A 25,356-nucleotide genomic window follows, 5' to 3' on the forward strand; every position below is an offset into this window, starting at 1 on the left:
CATATTTAGCACCCCGGAAGGGATTTGGTAAAATTATTCACTGCTTTGTAGTCTAAAAATTATAAAACAAGAAAGAAAATTCCATCTGGATTACACTTGCTTACTTGGTAATGATTTAGATTCTGTGAATATTTTATTTCTCATGAGGTACAACTTTCTCACATTTTTATGAGACTCTTGAAAAGAACCTATAAAGTACTTTTATCCATTTTCCTAGATATGAGTTTAGGAGGCTCACAGCATCTGCAAGGAAAGACTGAAGTGGCCAATTGATATGATCCACTAGCAGAAATGTATGAAGGCCTGGTGGAAATAATGACATATATTCTTTACGTTTTTTTTAGGGTCTGTTCTCCTTTGTGTTAGAAGTATGAAAAGGCAAGAAAAGTATAAAAGTTGCATGAGTAGAGTGGAAAGTATTTCCGGGACTGTCATGTCATTCACTGCAAAGGTGATGAAAATGTTTATAAATCTCTCTATTTAGGAGGAGCTTTCATCTCCTGAAGAAAAATGAAAAGCTACTTAGAGAACTTAGGAACTTGGATTCAAGGCAGTGGTAAGTTGTTGGAAAATCTTCACATAACTAGCAACTCTCAGGTATTTCTCTGTTTAGAATAATACTGTGAATAATACTTTAAATAGTGTATAATACTATGTTATTGATTTATAACTTTCTGAGCAATAATTTTTTAAGAAAAATTTAGGACTGCATAGAATGTTAGGTATCTTTGAATTGTTTATGCCTCCTTTTTTTTTTTTTTTTTTTTTTTTTTTTTTGAGACAAAGTCTCGCACTGCCGCCCAGGCCAGAGTGCAGTGGCGCGATCTCAGCTCAGCCTCCGGAGTAGCTGGGACTACAGGCACCCGCTACCGTGTCCGGCTAATTTTTTTTTTTTTGTATTTTTTAGTGGAGACGGGGTTTCACCATGTTAGCTAGAATGGTCTCGATTTCCTGACCTCGTGATCTGCCCGCCTCAGCCTCCCAAAGTGCTGGGATTACAGGCTTGAGCCTTCGCGCCCGGCTTGTTTATGCCTTTTTTATGCATTTCAGAATCATCTTTTGAATCACAGAAAACTAATTGGACCTGTAAAATGTCCTTTGGTTTTTCCCATATTTAGACAAACCTTAGTCACATCTCTCATTAATTAAATCCAGTGATTCTGACAGATTGGGAAGCAGGTTTGAAAAAAGCTACCCATAGGAATGCATAGTGAATAAGATGATTCAGACCATTCCCACATCAAACAATTCTTTATCTTCCTCCTCTCTTCTTTAAAATTTCTGTATTAAGCCATCTTTTCTTGCTCACCTTCAGTTTGAGAAAAGCCTTTTTTTAAATCTATTTGTATTTCTGCTTTCTGCCATCTCTGCCTGCTTTAGGATCGTCTTCAAAAAGTTATCTCCTCTTTATGTTATATTTCTTCTTGTTCCTCTTAATAAACATGTTTGTTATCTGCCTTTAAACAAAACAAAGCATAAAACAAAACTTTCCTCAGTTACTCTACTTTCCAGCTATAGTCCTATCCAGATCTCTCATTCCTTTTACTGCCAAATGTATAGAGAAATATAATCTTTACTCACTTCCTGTAATTTCTAACTGGTTTTGGTTGTTGTTTTTAGCTTTTCTCAAAATGATCTTAGAATAATTATTTGGTTATTACGGAAAATATAAAACAAAAATATAATCTATATAACACTGTACTACTTTTTTTTTTTTTTACAGAACTGGAATCATAGGGATATTACCAAGTTTTTTGTTTGTTTGTTTTTTTGTGTTGTATTATGTTGTGAGCATTTCCTCAGTCATTTAGATATTCTTCAAAAATAATCTTTTTTTTTTTTTGAGACAGAGTCTTGCTCTGTCGCTCAGGCTGGAGTGCAGTGAAGCGATCTCGGTTCTCTGCAACCTCCGCCTCCCAGGTTCACACCAGTCTCCCGTCTCAGCCTCCTGAGTAGCTGGGACTATAGGCGCACGCCTACCACCACGCCCAGCTAATTTTGTTTTTGTATTTTTAGTAGAAATGGGGTTTCACCATGTTAGCCAGGATGGTCTTGATTGCCTGACCTTGTGATCCACCCGCCTTGGCCTCCCAAAGTGCTGGGATTACAGGTGTGAGCCACTGCGCCCGGCCTAAAAATAATCTTTTATGATGCCAAGTTTTATGATTGTTGGACATTTAAGTTGTTTTTAATTTCTTGCCACATGATAGAGTCCTAGCAATAGAATTATTGAGGTCAATCGTATCAGGATAGTTCATGCCATGTTTATTGTGAAATTGCTTCTATTAAGTAATAATTTGTAATTTCACCAACATTTTATAACAGCACCTGTATAACTTCAACCTGGCCAGCACCGGATACTAATCACCCTTTTTTAACCTTTATAGCTTGAGAAGCAGATCATGGTACCGCTTTAATTTTTTTTTCTTTTTTGCTAGTGATGTTAATATTTTCCATATATTTGTATGAAATTTTCATCTGTTTTCAAATTATCTGTTGGTGTTCTTTTTCTAGTTTTCAATTTAAGAATTTTTCTTAATTGTAAGAACTCTCCGTGTGTGTGTGTGTGTGTGTGTGTGTGTGTGTGTGTGTGTGAGAGAGAGAGAGAGAGAGATTAACTTTTGTGCTATTTGTGGGAGCTTTCCTGGTTAGTTGTTTAGTTTTCAGTTTTCAACTTCAGATCATTTAACACACATATTTTTTCATTTTATGTATCATTTCTCTCAATTTCTTTCTTTGGATTTCTTGAATTATTTGTTGTGCTTAAACGTTTTATCTTGAAATCAGTTAAATATTCTAGTACATTTCCTTATTTCTTTCTAGTTGTTTTTGTTTGTTTGTTTGTTTTGTTTTGTTTTGTTTGAGATGGGAGTCTTCTGTTGCCTAGGTGGGAGTGCAATGGCACAACCTCAGCTGACTGCAGTCTCCACCTCCCAGGTTCAAGTGATTCATGTGCCTCAGCCTTCTGACCACACATCACACCTGGCTAATTTTGTACTTTTAGTGTAAGAGACAGCGTTTTGCCATGTTGGCTAGGTTAGTCTTGTACTCCTAGCCTCAGGTGATTTGCCTGCCTCAGCCTCCCAAAGTGCTGGGATTACAGGCATGCGCCATCGCACCCAGCCTTTCCTTCTAGATCTTTATTTGATTGAGGTGGTAATTATTTTACATTTAATTCTGTATTCATTTTGAAATATATTCTGATTTGTGGAATGATAACTGGAACTAGTTTGGATGTTGAAAAACAGTCTATTTTAATATTTGTTGAATAAACTATACCTTTGCCATTGATTTGATGCGTCCTTTATTAAATATTAAGCTCTCTGCTTCACAGCTGTTTATTTGTGTTGCTTTGTCTATCATTTTTATTTTATTTTTTATTTTTGTGGGCACATTGTAGGTGTATATATTTATTTATTTAATTTTTTTTTTGTATTATACTTTTAAGTTCTAGGGTACAGGTGCACAACGTGCAGGTTTGATACGTACGTATACATGTGCCATGTTGGTTTGCTGCACCCATTAACTCATCATTTACATTAGGTATTTCTCGTAGTGCTATCCCTACCCCAGCCCCCAAACCCCCAACAGGCCCCATTGTGTGATGTTTCCCACTCTGTGTCCAACTGATCTCATTGTTCAGTTCCCACCTGTGGGTAAGAACATGTGGTGTTTGGTTTTCTATACTTGTGATAGTTTGCTGAGAGTGATGGTTTCCAGCTTTGTCCATGTCCCTACAAAGGACATTAACTCATCCTTTTTTATGGCTGCATAGTATTCCATGGTGTATATGTGTCACAGTTTCTTAATCCAGTCTATCATTGATGGACATTTGAGTTGGTTCCAAGTCTTTGCTATTGTGAAGAGTGTCTCAGTGAACATAGGTGTGCATGTGTCTTTATAGTAGCATGATTTATAATCCTTTGGGTATATCCCCAGTAATGGTATTGCTGGGTCAAATGGTAATTCTAGTTCTAGGTCCTTGAGGAATCGCCACACTGTCTTCCACAATGGTTGAATTAATTTACAGTCCCACCAACAGTGTAAAAGTGTTCCTATTTCTCCACATCCTCTCCAGCATCTGTTGTTTACTGACTCTTTAATGATTGCCATTCTAACTGGCGTGAGATAGTATCTCATTGTGGTTTTGATTTGCATTTCTCTGATGACCAGGGATGATGAGCATTTTTTCATGTGTCTGTTGGCTGCATAGATGTCTTCTTTTGAGAAGTGTCTGTTCAAATCCTTTGCCCACTTTTTGATGGGGTTGTTTGTTTTTTTTCTTATAAATTTGTTTGAGTTCTTTGTAGATTCTGGATATCAGCCCTTTGTCAGAGGGTAGGTTGTAAAAATTTTCTTCCATTCTGTAGGTTGCCTTTTAACTCTGATGATAGTTTCTTTTGCTGTGCAGGAGCTCTTTAGTTTAATTAGATCCCATTTGTCTATTTTGGCTTTTGTTGCCATGGCTTTTGGTGTTTTAGTCATGAAGTCCTTGCCCATGCCTATATCCTGAATGGTATTTCCTAGGTTTTCTTCTAGGGCTTTTATGGTATTAGGTCTAACATTTAAGTCTTTAATCCATCTTGAATTAATTTTTGTATAAGGTGTAAGGAAGAGATCCAGTTTCAGCTTTCTAGATATGGCTAGCCAGTTTTCCCAGCACCATTTATTAAACAGGGAATCCTTTCTCCATTTCTTGTTTCTGTCAGGTTTGTCAAAGATTAGATGGTTGTAGATGTGTGGTGTTATTTCTGAGGCCTCTGTTCTGTTCTATTGGTCTATATATCTGTTTTGGTACCAGTACCATGCTGTTTGGGTTACTGTAGCCTTGTAGTATAGTTTGAAGTCAGGTAGCATGATGCCTCCAGCTTTGTTCTTTTTGCTTAGGATTGTCTTGGCAATGCAGGCTCTTTTTTGGTTCCATATGAACTTTAAAGTAGTTTTTTCCAATTCTCTGAAGAAAGTCATTAGTAGCTTGATGGGGATGGCATTGAATCTATAAATTACTCTGGGCAGTATGGCCATTTTCATGGTAGTGATTCTTCCTATCCATGAGCATGGAATATTCTTCCATTTGTTTGTGTCCTCTTTTATTTCATCGAGCAGTAGTTTGTAGTTCTCCTTGAAGAGGTCCTTCACATCCATTGTAAGTTGAATTCCTAGGTATTGTATTCTCTTTGTAGCAATTGTGAATGGGAGTTCACTCGTGATTTAACTATCTTGTTTGTCTGTTAATGATGTATAGGAATGCTCGTGATTTTTGCACATTGATGTTGTATCCTGAGACTTTGCTGGAGTTGCTTGTAGCTTAAGGAGATTTTGGGCTGAGACGATGGGGTTTTCTGAATATACAATCATGTCATTTGCAAACAGGAACAATATGACTTCCCCTTTTCCTAATTGAATACCTTTTATTTCTTTCTCTTGCCTGACTGCCCTGGCCAGAACTTCCAACACTATGTTGAATAGGAGTGGTGAGAGAGGGCATCCCTGTCTTGTACCAGTTTTCAATGGAAATGCTTCCAGTTTTTGCCCATTCAGTATGGTATTGGCTGTGGGTTTGTCATAAATAGCTCTTGTTATTTTGAGATACGTTCCATCAGTACCTAGTTGACTGAGAGTTTTTAGCATGAAGGGCTATTGAATTTTGTCAAAGGCCTTTTCTGCATCTATTGAGATAATCAGGTGGTTTTTGTCATTGGTTCTGTTTATATGCTGGATTACGTTTATTGTTTTGCGTATATTGAACCAGCCTTGCATCCCAGAGATGAAGCCATCTTGATCGTGGTGGATAAGTTTTTTGATTTGCTGCTGGATTCGGTTTGCCAGTAGTTTATTGAGGATTTTCGCATTGATGTTCATCAGGGCTATTGGTCTAAAATTCTCTTTTTTTGTTGTGTCTCTGCCAGGCTTTGGTATCAGGATGATGCTGGCCTCATAAAATGAGTTACGGAGGATTCCCTCTTTTTCTGTTGATTGGAATAGTTTCAGAAGGAATGGTACCAGCTCCTCTTTGTACCTCTGGTAGAATTTGGCTGTGAATCCGTCTGGTCCTGGACTTTTTTTGCTTGGTAGGCTATTAATTATTGCCTCAATTTCAGAGCCTGTAATTGGTCTATTCAGAGATTCAGCTTCTTCTTGGCTTAGTCCTGGGAGGGTGTATGTATCCAGGGATTTACCATTTCTTGTAGATTTTCTAGTTTATTTGCATAGAGGTGTTTATAGTATTCTCTGATGGTAGTTTGTACTTCTGTGGGATTGGTGGTGATATCCGCTTTATCATTTTTTATTGTGTCTATTGATTCTTATCTCTTTTCTTCTTTATTAGTTTTGTTAGCAGTCTATCAATTTTGTTGATCTTTTCAAAAAACCAGCTCCTGGATTCATTGATTGTTTTGAAGGATTTTTTCTGTCTCTATCTCTTTAAGTTCTGCTCTGATCTTAGTTATTTCTTGCCTTCTGCTTGCTTTTGAATTTGTTTGCTCTTGCTTCTCTAGTTTTTTAATTGTGATGTTAGGGTATCAATTTTAGATCTTTCCTGCTTTCTCTTGTGGGCACTTATTGCTATAAATTTCCCTGTAGGTGTATATATTTAATGGAGTACACAAGATGTTTTCATACAGACATGCAATGTCTAATAATCACATCATGGAAAATGGGGTATTCATTCTTTTTGTTACGTTCTAGTTGTACTCTTTTATTTATTTATCTTTTTTTCATGTAATCTTGCTCCTTCTAACACTTAGTCTTCTGGTTAGATTTGTCTATCATTTTTGTGTAACTATTACACTGTTTAATATAGCTTTATAATATATTTTAATATCTGATAGACCAAGTCTTCTTCTTCACCCCATCACACACATTATTCCTCTTTTCTTTGATATTCTCACCTACTTATACTTCCAGATACATTTAAAATTATGCTGCTGTTTTTCAGGAAAAAAAATCCCATTGGTATTTTATTGGATTTTCAATTAAACTCTCATGTAGAAAAAGCAGAGCACCATTATAATCATCAGTCTTCCCATTCATAATTATAGTATATTTTCATTTATTCTGAGACCCAGACATTGCTTGTTTGTATATTTCTAGGTGTTTTATTGTTTTGTTGATATTCTGAATAGGATTTTTCCCCCATTACATTTTCTAGGTTTTTCTATTTTTAATATTTAGTTTACAAACACTGAAGTGAATTCTCTTATTGATTTTAAACATTCTATTGTCTGTCTCAGGATTTGTCTAAATATGTAATCATTATCTACAGATAATCTCTTTTCTAGTAGTTATGCTTGTTTTTGCTTATATCATGTCTTATTGCACTGACCAGAACTTTCAGGATAGTGTTTAATAGTATAGTAACAGTGGACATCCTTGTCTTTGCTGATTTTAATGAAAACAACTCTTCTATTTCATCCTTAAGGAAGATACTAGTTATTAGTTTTAAAAAGATAATTTTTATTATGCTGAGAAAGTACCCTGTTTTCTAGGAGTTCTTATATGGAAACGATGTTAAATTATATCAAAATTATTTTCAGCATCTATTCAAATTTTCATATAGTTTTGGTTTTTTAACTAATTGGTGTATATTGCATTTTAATATCACTAGACTGCTAATATCAAATGATATTTGCATTTTTGAGGTAAACCCTGCCTGATCTTTTGGCTTCCCATTGTGGTAGATTTGCCAGAATTTCATTTTGAGTTCAGGTATAGTCTACTATTAGCAGATTATGTAATTATTTTTTGTCCTATTCCTGTTATGGTTTTAGAATTGAGGTTATACCCAGCTTCATAACATGAATATTACCTGTTGCTTAAAATTTTGGAAGAAATCATAAAATTTCTAATTTTTCTTTCAGTTTGTTTCATCTTATTACTCTTCTCAGGTTTTCTTTTAGTTCTTGGGGAAATTTTACTTTTTTTGTTTGTTTTCTATTTTCTAAAAATCCATTTCATTGAGACTTCTAAATAGATACTAGTAGAGATTCATACATGGTGTTATAATTTTTATTAGATTTCCTTTTTCATTTTTGTTTTTGTGTTTTTTTTTAATTTTGTTGATGCAGACAATCTGCTTAGTCTTTTCAAAGAAACAGATCCTAATTTGTTACATTCTGTTATGTTCTGTTTCTAACTCATTATTTTCTGTTTTGTTTTTTTCTTTTTTATAAAGTTTATTTCCTTTTCTTATATCTGGAATTGACTTCTATGTATCTTTGTTTTATTCTTTAACAATGAAATAATCTTAGGCTGTAAATTCCACACCCCTCTCCGCCCCCCGCCCCACAGGACAGAGTTTTGCTATTGTCACTGAGGCTGGAGCGCAATGACATATCAGGTCACTGCAGCCTCTGCCTTCAGGGTTCAGGTAATTCTCTTGCCTCAGCCTCCTGAGTAGCTGGGATTACAGGCATGCGCCACCACGCCTGGCTAATTTTTGTATTTTTAGTAGAGATGGGGTTTCACCATATTGGCCAGGCTGGTCTCGAACTCCTGACCTCAAGTGATCTGTCTGCCTTGGCCTCCCAAAGTGCTGGGATTACAGGCATGAGCCACTGTGCCCGACCTAAGTTTTGTATTTTTAGTAGAGACGGGGTTTCACCATGTTGGCCAGACTGGTCTGTAACTCCTGGCCTTAGGTGATCCGCCCACCTCAGCCTCCCAAAGTGCTGGGATTATAGGTGTGAGCCACCACTCCCAGTCCCCCTCTTGTCCATTCTTGAAGTCTCAGCTTAAACATCACTTTACATGGAAAGCTTTACATTAATCTACTCCTATGCTTCACCTTCCTTCCCAGACTATGTTTGAATCTCCTTCCATATGCTTTCACAGAACCCTGCAACATGTCCCTGTCATAGCATTTATCATATTGCATAGTTATTATTATCATTATTGTTTAGCTATTCTTATTCTTTCCAAGACGATTATAAGAACTCTCTAAGTAGTCTGTGGGTTCTCAATTCTGATTGTTCTCCATAACAGTTTATCTTGGTACTAGATGGTCAAGTCCTTGGGAACAGGAATCATATCGCTTTTTCTGTCTTGCTTACCTCAGAACAATATAGCTCCTACCTCTACTGCTATATTGAAACTGTCTTTCTGAAGGTTAGTATCCTGACCATCAAGTCTAAAGTTCTTTTTTTTTTTTTTTTTTGAGACGGAGTCTCGCGCTGTCACCCAGGCTGGAGTGCAGTGGCCGGATCTCAGCTCACTGCAAGCTCCGCCTCCCAGGTTCACGCCATTCTCCTGCCTCCGCCTCCCGAGTAGCTGGGACTACAGGCCTCCGCCACCTCGGCCGGCTAGTTTTTTGTATTTTTTAGTAGAGACGGGGTTTCACCGTGTTAACCAGGATGGTCTCGATCTCCTGACCTCGTGATCCGCCCGTCTCGGCCTCCCAAAGTGCTGGGATTACAGGCTTGAGCCACCGCGCCCGGCAAGTCTAAAGTTCTTTTAGTCCTCACCAGCCTCGTTCATTTACCTAATTAAACTTAAATTTAACTTCATAGGTGTGTGTGGTGTTTAGATTTACAAAAGAACTGATAGGAAAGTACAGAGTTTTCATATATTCTCCATTCCCCCTGTACAGTTTCCCCTATTATTTACATCTTACATTAGCGTCTGAAAGCGTCCAAAGTTTACATTAGGGTTCATTCTTTGTATTGGTTTTGATAAATGTGTACTGACATGTATCTACCATTAGAGTATCACACAGGATAGTTTCACCGCTCTGAAAATCTATTGTATATTAAATCCCCTAAATATCTAATACTGTTATCTATTCTGTCTTTAAAATTCTCTCGATCATTTTAAAGTCCTCTCCCCCAACTTCTATGACACTAAAATTACTCAGTTCAACTCCTAATTCTCTGATTATTTCAGGTCTTCACTGGTTCATTTTCTGTTTCTTACCTTCAAAACATAGGTATCTCCCTCATTTTTCTTTTACCTGCCTCTCTACTATCATTCTAGGTCACATTTCTTTTCAAAATGAGATCTTCCTCCTGATTGTCATATTTATGTTTAGAAGTACCCTTTGAGAGTTACCCAAATTTGACCATTTCCTTTCCCTTGCCTTTAGGTTTTCATAATCATGATGTCCATTCTTCTTCTTATCTCTCAATTATGTCTCTTCTTACCTTTACGGCTCCCAACTCATTGATTCATGTCCTTATCCCTTCTTTCCAAAACAGTTTTAACAACTGTCTAAGTACTCTGTGGGATCTCATCTCCTGACTCTTTCCCATCTAGACAATCTGGACCACTGACATAATCTTTCTAACATAAAAATTTGATGTTCATAAGAACACTCTTTAGTGACTCCCTAATAATGCCTGACCAGACCCTTCAGTCTAGAGCTCAATCCATACCAGCCATCTTGGCTATTCAGTTTCTTTAAATTACCTTTTTTATTTCTTGGCTCCTGCTAAACTGCCTCCGTTCTCATACATACCTTGGATGAATTGTGGTATGAATACATACCTCAATTCTTATACAAACCTCCATTCTCATACATACCTTGAAGGGGAGACATTGCCTTGAGGCAGCATGAATTTTTTTATACACTAAATTAAATGAATGCGTGGCATTTATTTGTTTGCTTTTTAAAAATAATTTTAAAGAAAACTACATATTTTTTTAATACAATGAGCTCAAGTAAAAATTCATTCTAATTATATGACGGTAAGACAGCTTTTGAGCTTTCTTAAACCAGGAAACCCGCAAACAAACCTGATTACTTGTCTAGGGAGGACTAGGGAGGAAGAAAATGAAAGATTACTTTGTTAGCAGACTTACCTCACTAAACCATTTATAGATTATTTTCTTTGCCTAGACCAATTGTTTCCTATTCCTTGTGGTTGAACCACCAGAGTTTTAAATTTCAAATCACAAAATGATACGTATTATTATTTTATTGCAAAGTATATACAGGGATTTAGAAATGCTTAAAACTTGACAGATGTCACTTTGAGTTTCCAGTAGTGAGCTAATATTTTGCCAGTACTATGCATATTCTTATAGAACATTTGTAGTTGCAAGTTCACTAATTTTAATTATTTTTTCTAATACATTTGCCTCATTATTCACTATTGTGGTGCATATTAATCTAATGACAATACAACAGACATTTTAGCAGCCATAGTTAATAAGTAGAAAAATAAGAAGGAATAGTGAAAGATTAATTGACATAAAGGGCAGCTGAACTCTGCTTCTCTTTTATTGCATTTTAAAGATTCATTTTCTGTTTTTTTCCTATATGGCACATATACTTCTCTCAACTTTTAAATTTGTATAGTATTAGATGAAGATTTCTATCCAGCTCTTCCCAATTTTATAAATTATTGTTTATAAGCTCTAATTGATAGCCCTTTTCCTGAAAAAGCAAAAACACTGAGAAGTTCTTTTCTTTCACAATTAGAATTTACACATAATAGATGATGCTTTCAAATTAAAATTTTAATAGTTTGACTGAGACATAATTTACAATACAATTAATTCATTTAAAAGGTACATATTTTTAGTTTATTCACAGGGTTGTACAACTATCACCCCAATCTAATTTTTAGGTTATTTTACTTCCTCTGAAAAGAAACCTGGTATCCATTAGCCACCAGCCTTTCTTTCCTCCTATCCCTAGATAACACATATCTACTTTCTGTCTCTATAAATTTGCCTATTCTGGACACTTCATATAAATGGAATCAAATAATATATGGGTTTTTGTGGCAGCTTTTCTTGCTTAGCATGATGATTTCAAAGTTCATTCATGATGCAGCATGTTTCTACTTTATTTCTTTTTATTACCAGAAACCATTTCATTATATTGATAAATATCTGTTTATCCATTCATCAGTTGATGGACGTTTCAGTTGGTTTCACTTTTGGGCTAATATGAATAATGCTGCTGTGAACATTCATGTTCAGTTTTTTGTGTGGACATGTTTTGAATATATACCTAGGAGTAGAATTGCTGGATGATATGATAACTCTCTGTTTCACCATTGGAGGAACTGCAAACTGTTTTACACACCAGCTGTACCATTTTACATTCCCACCAGTGATATATGAGTGTTACATACTCTCCATGCCCTAGCCTATACTTGTTATTGTCATTCTTTTTTATTATACTCATCTTAGTGGATATGAAGTGGTATCTTGTGAGTTTGTGGGACTTTTTTAGTATTGTTTTTTCCTGTACAGCTTTGATCAGCCTAAAATATCTCATGATTTTGATTTGCATTTCCCTAATGACTTATCATGAGTATTTTTCATTGCTATGATAATTGGCTATGTATATGTTGTTTGAAAAAATGTCTATTTAAATGTATACTGGGTTGAATAGTATTCTCTCAGAATCTCATGTCCACCCTGAAACTCAAGAGTTCAATTTGGAAGTAGAGTTTTCAGTTATGATGAGGTCACACTGTACTAGATTTGGCCCTAAATCTGATTACTTGTGTCCTTATAAGAAAGCCATGTGAAGAAACACTTCTGCATGCAGAGGAAAGATGCCTTTGTAAAGATGGAGGCAGAAATTGTAGTCATAGAGCCACAAGCCAAGTAATACTGAAGAATTGTCAGCAACAACTGGAATATTAGAAGAGGCAAGGAAGGATGCTCCCCTACAACCTTTAGAAGGAGCATGGCCCTATGCCTTGATTTCTGACTTTTAGCATGCAGCACTGTGAGAGAATAAATATTTTTTGTTGAGAGCAACCTAGTTTGCATAATTTGTTACAGAAACCCTAGGAAAATAATACAAACGTCTTTGCCTATTTTTAAAATTGGGTTATGTGACCGGGCATGGAGGCTCACACCTGTAATCCCAGCACTTTGGAAGGCCAAGGCGGGCGGATAACATGAGGTCAGGAGTTCAAGACCAGCCTGGCCAACATAGTGAAACCCCGACTCTACTAAAAATGCAAAAATTAGCCAAGTATGGTGGTGCACACCTGTAATCCCTGTTACGCAGGAGGCTGAGACACAAGAATCACTTGAACCCAAGAGGCAGAGGCTGCAGTGAGCTGACGTTGTGCCATTGCACTCCAGCCTAGATGACAGAGGGAGACTCCATCTCAAAAAAAAAAAAAAAAGTGAATAAAATAAAAAATAAAATAGAATTGGGCTTTTACTACTGACTTTAAAGTCCTTTGTATGTGTGTTCTAGATACAAGTTCTTTATCAGATATATGATTTGCAGTTTTTTTCTCATTCTGTAAATTGTCATTTCACTTTCATGATGGTATCATTCATAGCACAAAAATTTAATTTTGATAAAGTTCAGTTTGCCTATTTTTCTTTTGTCACTTGTGCTTTTTGTGTTGTATTTAAGACTTTGCCTAGGCCGGGCGTGGTGGCTCATGCCTATAATCCCAGCACTTTAGGAGGCCAAGGCGGGCGGATCACGAGGTCAGGAGATCGAGACCATCCTGGCTAACATGGTGAAACCCCGTCTCTACTAAAAATACAAAAAAATAGCTAGGCGTGGTGGTGGGTGCCTGTAGTCCCAGCCACTTAGGAGGCTGAGGCAGGAGAATGGCGTGAACCTGGGAGGCAGAGCTTGCAGTGAGCCAAGATTGCACCACTACACTCCAGCCTGGGCGACAGAGCAAGACTCTGTCTCAAAAAAAAAAAAGAAGACCTTGCCTAATATAAGATCCTTCGGGTTTTTTTTTTTTTTAATGAGTTTTATAGTTTTAGCCCTTACATTTTTTATTTATGAGTCATTTGATTCAATTTTTTATATGGTGTAAGAATCTGACTTCATTTTTTTTTTTTTTTTTTAAGAGAGTCTCATTCTGTCACCCAGGCTGGAGTACAGTGGCGCAGTCACAGCTCACTGCAGCCTCAACCTCCTGGGCTCAAGTGATCTTCCTGCGTCAGCCTCCCAGGTAGCTGGGACTGCAGGCGCATGCCACCGTGCCTGGCCAATTTTTAAATTTTTGTAGAGATGAGGTCTCATTTTGTTGCCTAGGCTGATCCTGAGCTCCTGTTCTCCAGCAATCTTCCTAACAGCCTCCCAAAGTGCTGGGATTACAGGTGTGAGCCATTGTGCCTGGCCCCAACTTCATTCTTTTTCATGTAGTTATCTAGTTGTCCCGGTATCATTTGTTGAAAACACTATTTATTGAAATGTCTTGATACCATTATCAAAAAGCTATTAACTATAAATATGAGTTTATTTCTGATCACATGATTCTGTTCCACTGATTTTTGTCTCATCTTGTGTCAGTACTATGAGTGCTTTGATGACTTTTATAGCAAGTTTTGAAATCAAGAAGTATGAGTTCTCCAATTCCATTCTTTTTCAAGATTGTTTTGGCCATTTTGGGGCTATTACATTTTCCTGTGAATTTTAGGATGAGCTTGTCAATTTCAGAGGGTTTTTTTTTTCCTTTTTTCTCTTTTTATTTTTAGTGGGGATAGAGTCTCACTCTTTTGCCCAGCCTGGAGTGCAGTGGCATGATCAGAGCTCACTGCAGCCTGGAATTCCTGGGCTCAAGTGATCCTCCCACCTCACCTCATTCTCCCCAGTAGCTAGGACTACAGGCATGTGCCACCATGCCCAGCCAATTTTTTTTTTTTTTTTTTTTTTTTTTTTTTTTTTTTTGTAGAGATGGGGTCTCACTGTGTTGCCTGGGCTGGGTGTTTTTCATTTTTCTTTTTCTTTTTTTTTTTTTTCTTTTTTGAGTTGGAGTCTCACTCTGTTGCCAGGCTGGAGTGCAGTGGCACGATCTCGGGGCTCACTGCATCCTCCACCTCCCGGGTTCAAGAGATTCTCCTGCCTCAGCCTCCCGAGTAGCTGGGACTACAGGCACACACAACCACACCCAGCTAATTTTTGTATTTTTAGTAGAGATGAGGTTTTACCATGTTGGCCAGGATGGTCTCGCCCTCTCGATCTCTTGACCTCATGATCCACCTGCCTTGGCCTCCCTAAGTGCTGGGATTACAGGTGTGAGCCACCATGCCTGGCCCCAGGCTGGTCTTAAACTCCTGGCCTCAAGCAGTCCTCCTGCCTCAGCCTCACAAAGTGTTGGGATTACAGGCATGAGCGACCACACTCAGCCAAACTTGCCAATTTCTATTATCAAAGGCAGCTGGGATTTTGATAGGGATTACATTAAATCTGTAGATCAGTTTGGGGGATGCTATCATCTTAACAATATTAAGTCTTTAGGCCCATGAACATGAGTGTTTTTAAATGTAGATCTTTAATTTCTTTCAACAGTGTTTTATAATTTTCAAAATATAAGTTTTGCTCTTCACAGTAAATTTATACTCAAGTATTACTCTTTTTGGTGCTATTATAAAAGGATTTTTAAAATTTTGTTTTTTGTTTTTGGATTGTTTATTGCTAGTGTATAGAACTTCAGTTTTTGTATATTTGATCTTATATCTTGCAGCCTTGCTGAACTTGTTTATTAGCTCTAATAGCCTTTTTAGCAGATTCCTTAGGATTTTCTATATAAAAAATCACCTCATGTGCAAGTCAGATATTTTTACTTCTTCCTTTCTAATCAAATTATTAATTCAAAGTCTTCATTTGTTATAGGTCTATTCGGGTATTCTGTTTCTTTTTAAGGTTGGTTTTAGAAATTGTGTCTTTCGGCCGGATGCCGAATCTGTAATCCCAGCACTTTGGGAGGCCGAGGCAGCGGATCACGAGGTCAAGAGATCATAACCATCCTGGCTAACATGGTGAAACCCCATCTCTACTAAAAATACAACAAATTAGCCTTGTGTGGTGGCAGGCGCCTGTAGTCCCAGCTACTCGGGAGGCTGAGGCAGGAGAATGGCATGAACCCGGGAAGCGGAGCTTGCAGTGAGCAGAGATCGCACCACTGCACTCCAGCCTGGGCGACAGAGCGAGACTCCATCTCAAAAAAAAAAAAAAAGAAATTGTGTCTTTCTTGGAATTTGTTCATTTTATCTAATTTAATTTGTTGACATACAAAGGCTTATAGCATTTCCTTATAATATTTTTTATTCCTGTAAAATATTTAGTGGTGTCCTTTCTTTCCTGATAGTCATTTTGAGTCTTTTTTTATTGCTCAGTCTAGCTGAAGATGGCTAATTTTGTTGATCATCTTAAAGAGCCAACTTTTGGGTTCACTGATTTTTTTTCTCTATTGTTTTTCTCTTCTGTTTTATTTATTTCCACTGTAGTCTTTATTATTTTCTTTTCTTTCTTCTGCTTCCTTTGAATTTAGTTGCTTTTTTTTTTTTTTTTTTTTTTTTTTTTTTTTTTTTGGAGACAGGGTTTCACTGTGTCACCCAGGCTGGAGTGCAATGGCACAGTCATGGCTTACTGCAGCCTGGAACTCCCAGGCTCAAGTGATCCTCCCATCTTAGCCTCCCCAAGTAGCTGGGACCACTGGTGTGCACCATCACACCCAGTTGGTTTTTTTCTTTTTGTAGAGATGGGGTCTCACTGTATTGCCTAGGGTGGTCTCGAACTCCTCGGCTCAAGCAGTTTTTCTACCTTGGCCTCCGCAAGTACTAGGATTACAGGTATGAATCACTGTGCCAGTTTTGTAAGGTGGAGGGTTTGGTTATTGGTATGAAATCTTTTTTAAAACTTTTTTTTCTTTCATTCTCAAAGGAAGTGAATGAAATCTTTTTTAATAGAGGCATTTAGATCTGTAAATTTCCCAATGAGCACTGCTTTACTTATAGGCCACATTTTCATTCATTCTCTCTTTTTATTTTCATTTTTTATTTTCATTCATCTCTAAGTATTTTCTCATTTCCCTTGAGATTTATTCTTTGACCCACTGGTAATTTAGGAGTATATTGTTACATTTTCACACATTTGTGAATTACCCAAATTTTCTTTCATTGATTTCTACTTTCATTCCATTGTGGATAAAAAATATACCTTGTGTGATTTCAAATCGTTTAAATTTATCAAGGCTTGTTTTATGGTCTATCCTGGAAGTTGTTTCACATATGCTTGAGAAGAATGTGTTTTTGCTACTGTAAGATAGAGTATTCTGTAGATGTCAGGTAGGTTTGGTTGTCATATTATTTTTCAAGTCTTCTGTTTCCTTGTTGATATTTTCTAGTTGTTCTGTCCATTATTGAAAGTGGGATATTAAAATCTTCAACTATTATTGAGGAAATGTCTGTTTCTGCCTTCAGTTCTGTCTTTGTTTTGCATCATGTATTTTGGGGCTCTGTTTTTGGGTGCATATATGTTTGTAATTTTCATCTTTTCCTGTTAGATTGACCTTGTATCATTTGAAATATCTGTATCTCTAACATTTTTTGTTTTAAAGTCTTATTTTAGTATAGCCACTGTAGCTCTTTTGGTTTCTATTTTATGGTACTTGTTTCCATTCCTTTGACTTCAACTTTATCTGTGTCTTTGAATCCAAAAATATATTGTTGGTTGTTGTTTGCTTGTTCATTTGTTTATTTTCTAGCAACTTGGTCTCCCCACAGTAATTAGCCTCTGATCTCCCTGCTCAGATTTTTTAAAAATTGTTTTTCTTTTAGCCTGGCTAATGAGGGGTCTTCCCTGGATTATCATATACGTATTGGTCAAAATTTGTGCTTAGTCCTCCTTACCAGTTTGATTTTTTTTTCCCCCCTTACCATTTGATTTTTATCATTTACTGTGGGATGTGTGTGGCTTGGAGACTGCTATCACAGTTGAGAGTGTGTTTGTTTTTTTGTCCCACATTCACCAGGAGACTAATAGCTTGAAGGTTCACTCCTGATTACTCCAAAGAGGGTACAGCTTTGGGTATGCACACAGTCTTCCAGACTGCAAGGAATGACTGGATGTTATTTTTAAGTCTTAGCTTCCCAGGGGTCGACCCTGAGTTCAGGTTATTCAGTGCCAGTGAGGATTTACCTTGTTTTAATAAGTCTTTGTGTGACTTGGGGAATGCTTTCATGTCTGTCCATCCTACATTTTACTCTAATTGTTCCTTATTGGGTGAAGCCTAGTGCATGTGCACAGGGTTTTTGACCTCCAAAATTGACTGTGATTCCCCAAAGGGTCCTTCTTGGCTGTCTCATTTCCTGATTCTGTTAAAGTTCTGGCTGTTTTGCTTGTCATAGGGCTGCCAGCTTCTCTTAATTGCTTTCCTCCAAGCTCTGTTGCAAATAATGTCAGCCCTTTCCGGCAGAACTGCTACAGAGTTCTTTGTCCTTATAACCTACTTTTCACCCTGGGCAAAACCTATCTCTCACTACACCTGACCTGGGGTCACGGATCAGCTTTTCCTGGAGTGACAGGGTCACTCTACAAGTCAGCACCTGGAAGGAGTTGGCAGTCCCTGGTCTTAGCTCGCTCTCCTGGCAGAATCTCTACCCTGTGAGCAAGCTAGAATGGAGAAGATTGAGACCCTCAACGTTTTGCTCCTGGAGCTTCTGCCCTAAGAGAGGGAGGGAAGGAGAGGAGACCTGGTTCTTTCAGCCACACCTATCTAAAATAGATCTTCTGTAACATGGGGCTGGAGAAGGATGAGAAATGCCTCTAGTAACCTGTCTCTTCCATGGGGAAGCCATAGCTCCAGATTGGAAGCTGGAGAGAGAGGGAACCTCTGTCTTCTAGGCCTGAGTAGGATGCCCAGGGCAAAACTTCTGCAACATTGAGCTGAGGAAGTGGGGCAAGGAAACAAGTTGTAATTCATATATCAAAAGCTCTGTGTTGTTACTGAGATTTACTGAGTTTTCTTGAATGAATGTTTCCCTGTTTGCTCTATGACTTTAGGACAGTATACAGGGACTTTAAATAATGTTTTAAATTTTTTCAACAGATAAGCTGTGTTTTGCTTGGGAGAGAGGCTGTGTAGATCCTTATTCTGCAGATTTGGAAGTCTCCCCATCCCCACATCATATTTTACTGCTTACACTAGCATATCCTGATGACACATCTGATACACTGAAAGTTTGCCTATGTGCTCATCATCTAAAGTAAAATATTCCATTATTGAAAGCAGCTGAAACATCTTTCTTGCTGATATTGAACCTACTATCATGATTTGGTAACTTGCTCCAGATGTGTGGGAAAATTCGGTTGTCAGACTCCATTTTTTAAAGAAGTTTAATTCTTATTTACTTGTTGTTGTTGTTGTTGCAGGGTTTTTTTTTTTTTTTTTTTTTTAATTCCTACATGATATAGTAGTGAAAACTTTACTAATGGTCTTAAAGTTTTTTAACCCAAGCTTTGTTAAATCAACCTAAAGTAAATGTAGCATGACTTAGTTAGTTTGGAAAGCCAAATTGTAAAGCTAAATTTCAAACAAGAAATGTGCTTTTATGAACACTTTTAATTTTAGAGAGAACTAAAAATAAAATGTCTAAGAACTTGGCTGTTACTCCATACAGTTTTATATTTGTAAACAAACTGCATAACTATGCTTTCATCAACGTTGGACCACATATACGACAGTAGTCTCATAAGATTAGAATACCTTGTTTTTGCTGCACCCTTTTTGTTTATGTATATTTATATACACAAATACTTAACAATATGTTACAATTGCCTACAGTATTCCTACAGTAACATGTTGTACAGATTTGTAGCTTAGCAACAATAGGCTATACCTGATAGCCAAGGTTGTGTAGTAGTCTATACCATCTAGGTTTATGTGAGTACATCTATAATGTTCATACAATAACAGAATTGCCTAAAGACACATTTCTCAGAATGTATCCCTGTTGTTAAACAACACTTAACTGTGGGTGTTTCTTCTACATTGTAAGTACTTTGAAGGATTGGATCCTTTCTCACTCATCTCTGTACTCCTACCTAGTTCTAAAATGTAGTCCCTTCAACCATGGGATTCGGCTACATTGCAAAACAGACAATTCTTGAGATGCTTTATGTATTCACACCTATGTGTCCTTCCTGATGCTCTTTCTCTTCATTTGTCGAATCTTTCTTACCTTCATCTAACTCAATTTTATCTTCTTTAAGTTTCTGTTTCTGCAGTCAAAAATGATCATGCCTGTCTTTGATTCCAATGGCAATTTTATAGTAATTTTTTACTTACGTTGCATTTGTATCTCCTTCTGTAGACTATAAGATCTAATCCTTTTTAATCTTTTTATTGCTACATACTTTGTACATAGAACTTAATTGTTGGATGAATGAGTAGATAAAATGGTGATTAAACGAGTGGTGTAATCTTTTGTTTTATAGCCGAGAGACACACAAGATTGCAGTATTTTATGTTGCTGAAGGACAAGAAGACAAACACTCCATTCTCACCAATACAGGAGGAAGTCAAGCATATGAAGATTTTGTAGCTGGTCTTGGTTGGGAGGTATTATTTTTAAATTATACGAAATATTTATATTTGGAAGCATAAGTTTTTTTCTTTTTTTTTTCCTAGCTTATTATAGAAGTATTATTTTAGGAGATACAACAGCTTAACAACTAATTTGTTATTGTTTCTGCCTTCCATTTTGTCTGCACATACAGCAGCAGTTGGGACTTTGAAAGGAAAGGTGTTGACTATTTTATGAGACAGTATATTGTGAAAGAGTACTAAACTCATAGGTTTATAAGATCTGGATTTTCCTTACAGCTGTGACCACTGGACTGGTGGTCTTCAAACTAGGACCTTATGGCTACACAAAGGCTTTCCAGGAATATGTGGGTATACATAGTTTTGAGGAAATTAGCTTCCAGATCCTCAAGTTTACCAAAACTAATGCCAGAAAACCCTTCTGCAGTCTCTTGTCTCTCATTTACTTTGTAAAAGAAAGGCATACTACTCACCCACCCCAAATCGTACAGTGTCCCAGAGGGTTTTAGCACCAACAAAATAGACAGTTCTAGTGGATATACTTTTAGGAGAAAGTCCCTGCCAGCAAAAGAAGAAATTTTGAAAGGTGTTATACTTTATGTCATTCAAGAAACCAACCCATGTCAAGATTCCTGTACCAAATCTGTCTATCTTAGAATTATAACTCAGAAGGTAGGTATTTGTCATAAGGATTTGGATGAATATGTTTATTTGAATTGAAAAATGAAGTATCAGACATGTTCTAGAACAGAAAGTAAATCTGATGTGGCTGATTGGCTTGTGATCAATTTAATACCAGACACTTTGCATGTATTGAATCAGCCAAATCTGTAGCTCCAAGATTTTGATGAAAATATATTTAAAGCACATATATTTATTATATAGTATACTGGAAATTGTATCCTTGGCAACCATTTAAATTTTTTATGAAAATTTTTATTATAGTTTTCAATTTAATAGCTTCCCAAAATTGCTGTAGAGAGTATATGTGCAAAATTGTTAAAGAGCACTGCATTAGACTATAAGCTTGTAGAGGGCAGGCACTTTTATCTCAGTGATTTTTCTTTTTTTTTAAATTCCCAGTGCCGTTCACAGTGTCTGATATGTAAGCCTTTAGTGTTTTGTATATATTTTTATGGCTAATCTAACCTATTTTTTTATGATTTTTTCCTTGGGATACATAGCTTATTTATAAATGTGTAGTTTTATTTCAAAATATGTGAGTTTTTTCTAGATGTCATTATTGATACCTAATTCTATCCCATTGTGATTACAGAATATACTCTGTAAGATTTCAGTATTTTGAAATATAATGTATCTCAGTATAGGTACCCTATTCCCTTGAAAAAAAGTGTATATTCTGTAGTTATTGAGTGTAATGAACTAGGTATGTCAGTTAGGTCAAGGTGGTTGTTGGTAGTATTTAAATCAGTATGTTTTTACTGACTTCATTTCTTTTAAAAATTTTTATTGCTGCATAATAATTGTACATATTTATGTGGAACATATAATTTTGATAAGTGCATACAATGTGTAGTGATCAGTTCAGGATATTTAGGATACCCATCACTTCAAACATTTATCATTTGTGTTGGAAACATTTCAAATCTCCTCTTCTAACTATTTTGAAATAAACAACATTTTGTTGTTAACTATAGTCATGCTAATGTGCTATTGAACTGTAGGGCTTATTCCTTCTATTTCACTATATGTTTTGTCTTCGTTAGCCAGCCTATCTTCATCTCCACACCACAACCACCACCTTCACCAGCCTCTGGTAACTGTCATTCTATTTGTTACCTCCATGAGATCAACTTTTTTAGCTCCCACATCTGAGTGAGAACATGTAATGTTTGTCTTTCTGTGTCTGGTTTATTTGTCTTAACATAATGACCTCCAATTCCATCCATGCTTCTGCAAATGATAGGATTCCATTCCTTTTTATGACTGAATAGTATTGCATTGTGATACATACCACATTTTCTTTATTCAGTCATCTGTTGATGGATATTTAGGTTGTTTCCATATCTTGGCTGTTGTGAGTAAAGCTGCAATAAATATGGCAGTGCAGGTATCGCTTTGATATACTGATTTCCTTTTCTTTGAATAAATACCCAGTAATGGGATTTATGGATCATATTAACCTGCTGTTTTACCTTAAGTGAGTTATTTAAGCTCTGTATGCCTCTTTACTTATTTGTCAAAGGTAATATACTTTTTTACCCAACAGAGGTGATGTGAAGTTCAATTGAGCTTATATATGTGAAAATGCTTTGAAAAGTACAAAAAAAACCCTAAGTAGATTTTCTGTTAAAATGTAAAATATCATAAAAGTATTAGTAAAAGTAAGGGAGACATGAAAAAGAACAAGTTAGGAATATTTACACTTTTTGATTTCAAAACTTAATACAGAGCAATGCTAATCAAGGTAGTGTGGATAGATCCTGGGGCAGAACTTAGGAAAAAAAAAAAGAAGATAGTGTAGTACTGCTGGTACAAGGATAGACATATAGATCAATGGAATAGAATTGAGAGTCCAGAAATAAACCCCATATTTGTGGTCAGCCATTTTTGACAAGGGTGCCACAACCATCCAATGGAGAAAGAATAGTCTTTTCAACAAATGGCGCTGAGACTATGAGCCATATGCAAAGAATGAAGCCAGACTCTTACCCCATACCATTTACAAAGATTAACTCCAAATGGATCACGGACCTAAATGTAAGACCTAGAATTTTAAAACTTTAGAAGAAAATATAGGAGTAAATCCTCGTGATCTTGGATTTTGCAAAGGATTTTTAGATAAGACACAAAGCATGAGCAACAAAGACAGAACCAGATAATTGTACTTTATTAAAATTAAAATTTTTGTGCTTCAAGGTGAAGTCTGATAAGAGACTAGTATCTAGAGTATACAAACAAGTTATACAAATCAATGATTAGAAGATACTGAACTAAAAAATGGTCAAAGGACCTACATAGACATTTCTCCACAAAAGATATATAAATGACCAATAAACACATGAAAAGATGCTCAACATCCTTTGCTATCGGAGAAATGCAAATCAAAACCATAGTAGGTATCACTTCACACCCATTAAGATAACTACAATCGGTATTGTGGCGGAGCAAGATGGCCGAATAGGAACAGCTCCAGTCTCCAACTCCGGCGCGAGCTACACAGAAGACCGGTGATTTCTGCATTTTCAACTGAGGTACTGGGTTCATCTCACTAGGGAGTGCCGGACAATCGGTGCTGGTCAGCTGCTGCAGCCCGACCAGCGAGAGCTGAAGCAGGGTGAGGCATCGCCTCACCTGGGAAGTGCAAGGGGAAAGGGAATCCCTTTTCCTAGCCAGGGGAACTGAGACACACAATACCTGGAAAATCGGGTAACTCCCACCCCAATACTGCGCCTTAAGCAAACAGGTACACCAGGAGATTATATCCCACACCTGGCCGGGAGGGTCCCACGCCCTCAGAGCCACCCTCATTGCTAGCACAGCAGTCTGCGATCTAACCGCAAGGCAGCAGCGAGGCTGGGGGAGGAGTGCCCACCATTGCTGAGGCTTAAGTAGGTAAAGCCGCTGGGAAGCTCGAACTGGGTGGAGCTCACAGCAGCTCAAGGAAACCTGCCTGTCTCTGTAGACTCCACCTCTGGGGACAGGGCACAGCTAAACAACAACAAAAGCAGCAGAAACCTCTGCAGATGCAAACGACTGTCTGACAGCTTTGAAGAGAGCAGTGGATCTCCCAACACGGAGGTTGAGATCTGAGAAGGGACAGACTGCCTGCTCAAGTGGGTCCCTGACCCCTGAGTAGCCTAACTGGGAGACATCCCCCACAAGGGGCAGTCTGACACCCCACACCTCACAGGGTGGAGTACACCCCTGAGAGGAAGCCTCCAAAGCAAGAATCAGACAGGTACACTTGCTGTTCAGCAATACTCTATCTTCTGCAGCCTCTGCTGCTGACACCCAGGCAAACAGGGTCTGGAGTGGACCTCAAGCAATCTCCAACAGACCTACAGCTGAGGGTCCTGACTGTTAGAAGGAAAACTATCAAACAGGAAGGACACCTACACCAAAACCCCATCAGTACGTCACCATCATCATCAAAGACCAGAGACAGATAAAACCACAAAGATGGGGAAAAAGCAGGGCAGAAAAGCTGGAAATTCAAAAAATAAGAGCGCATCTCCCCCGGCAAAGGAGCACAGCTCATCGCCAGCAACGGATCAAAGCTGGACGGAGAATGACTTTGACGAGATGAGAGAAGAAGGCTTCAGTCCATCCAACTTCTCAGAGCTAAAGGAGGAATTACATACCCAGCGCAAAGAAACTAAAAATCTTGAAAAAAAAGTGGAAGAATTGATGGCTAGAGTAAATAATGCAGAGAAGGTCATAAATGAAATGAAAGAGATGAAAACCATGACACGAGAAATACGTGACAAATGCATAAGCTTCAGTAACCAACTCGATCAACTGGAAGAAAGAGTATCAGCAATTGAGGATCAAATGAACGAAATGAAGCGAGAGGAGAAACCAAAAGAAAAAATAAGAAAAAGAAATGAACAAAGCCTGCAAGAAGTATGGGATTATGTAAAAAGACCAAATCTACGTCTGATTGGGGTGCCTGAAAGTGAGGGGGAAAATGGAACCAAGTTGGAAAACACTCTTCAGGATATCATCCAGGAGAACTTCCCCAACCTAGTAGGGCAGGCCAACATTCAAATCCAGGAAATACAGAGAACGCCACAAAGATACTCCTCGAGAAGAGCAACTCCAAGACATATAATTCCCAGATTCACCAAAGTTGAAATGAAGAAAAAAATCTTAAGGGCAGCCAGAGAGAAAGGTCGGGTTACCCACAAAGGGAAGCCCATCAGACTAACAGCAGATCTCTCGGCAGAAACTCTCCAAGCCAGAAGAGAGTGGGGGCCAATATTCAACATTCTTAAAGAAAAGAATTTTCAACCCAGAATTTCATATCCATCCAAACTAAGTTTCATAAGTGAAGGAGAAATAAAATCCTTTACAGATAAGCAAATGCTTAGAGATTTTGTTACCACTAGGCCTGCCTTACAAGAGA

The 25,356-nt window shown here is 37.4% G+C and overlaps 3 protein-coding genes across 12 annotated transcripts in view; 2 read left to right on the plus strand and 1 right to left on the minus strand.

Annotated features, from left to right (window-relative positions):
* Positions 1-12,904, minus strand: part of BRMS1L (BRMS1 like transcriptional repressor) — a 261,816-nt gene extending 248,912 nt beyond the window's left edge. Inside the window, exon 1 of the mRNA XM_050798127.1 lies at positions 12,901-12,904. The gene's annotated coding sequence lies outside the window, so the exon portion shown is untranslated. The remainder of the gene's footprint in view (positions 1-12,900) is intronic.
* RALGAPA1 (Ral GTPase activating protein catalytic subunit alpha 1) overlaps positions 1-25,356 on the plus strand; it is a 277,367-nt gene that overhangs the window by 183,225 nt on the left and 68,786 nt on the right. For all 10 annotated transcript variants that reach the window (XM_050798088.1, XM_050798091.1, XM_050798093.1 and 7 more), the window contains 2 exons: positions 485-556; positions 20,159-20,282. In XM_050798088.1, the coding sequence (XP_050654045.1) occupies positions 485-556; positions 20,159-20,282 (196 nt within the window). The remainder of the gene's footprint in view (positions 1-484; positions 557-20,158; positions 20,283-25,356) is intronic.
* The window catches only part of NFKBIA (NFKB inhibitor alpha), a 327,260-nt gene that overhangs the window by 98,163 nt on the left and 203,741 nt on the right, over positions 1-25,356 (plus strand). The gene's annotated exons all lie outside the window — the stretch shown is intronic.

The sequence above is a fragment of the Macaca thibetana genome, chromosome 7 (assembly GCF_024542745.1).
Source record: "Macaca thibetana thibetana isolate TM-01 chromosome 7, ASM2454274v1, whole genome shotgun sequence".
Lineage (NCBI taxonomy): Eukaryota > Metazoa > Chordata > Mammalia > Primates > Cercopithecidae > Macaca > Macaca thibetana.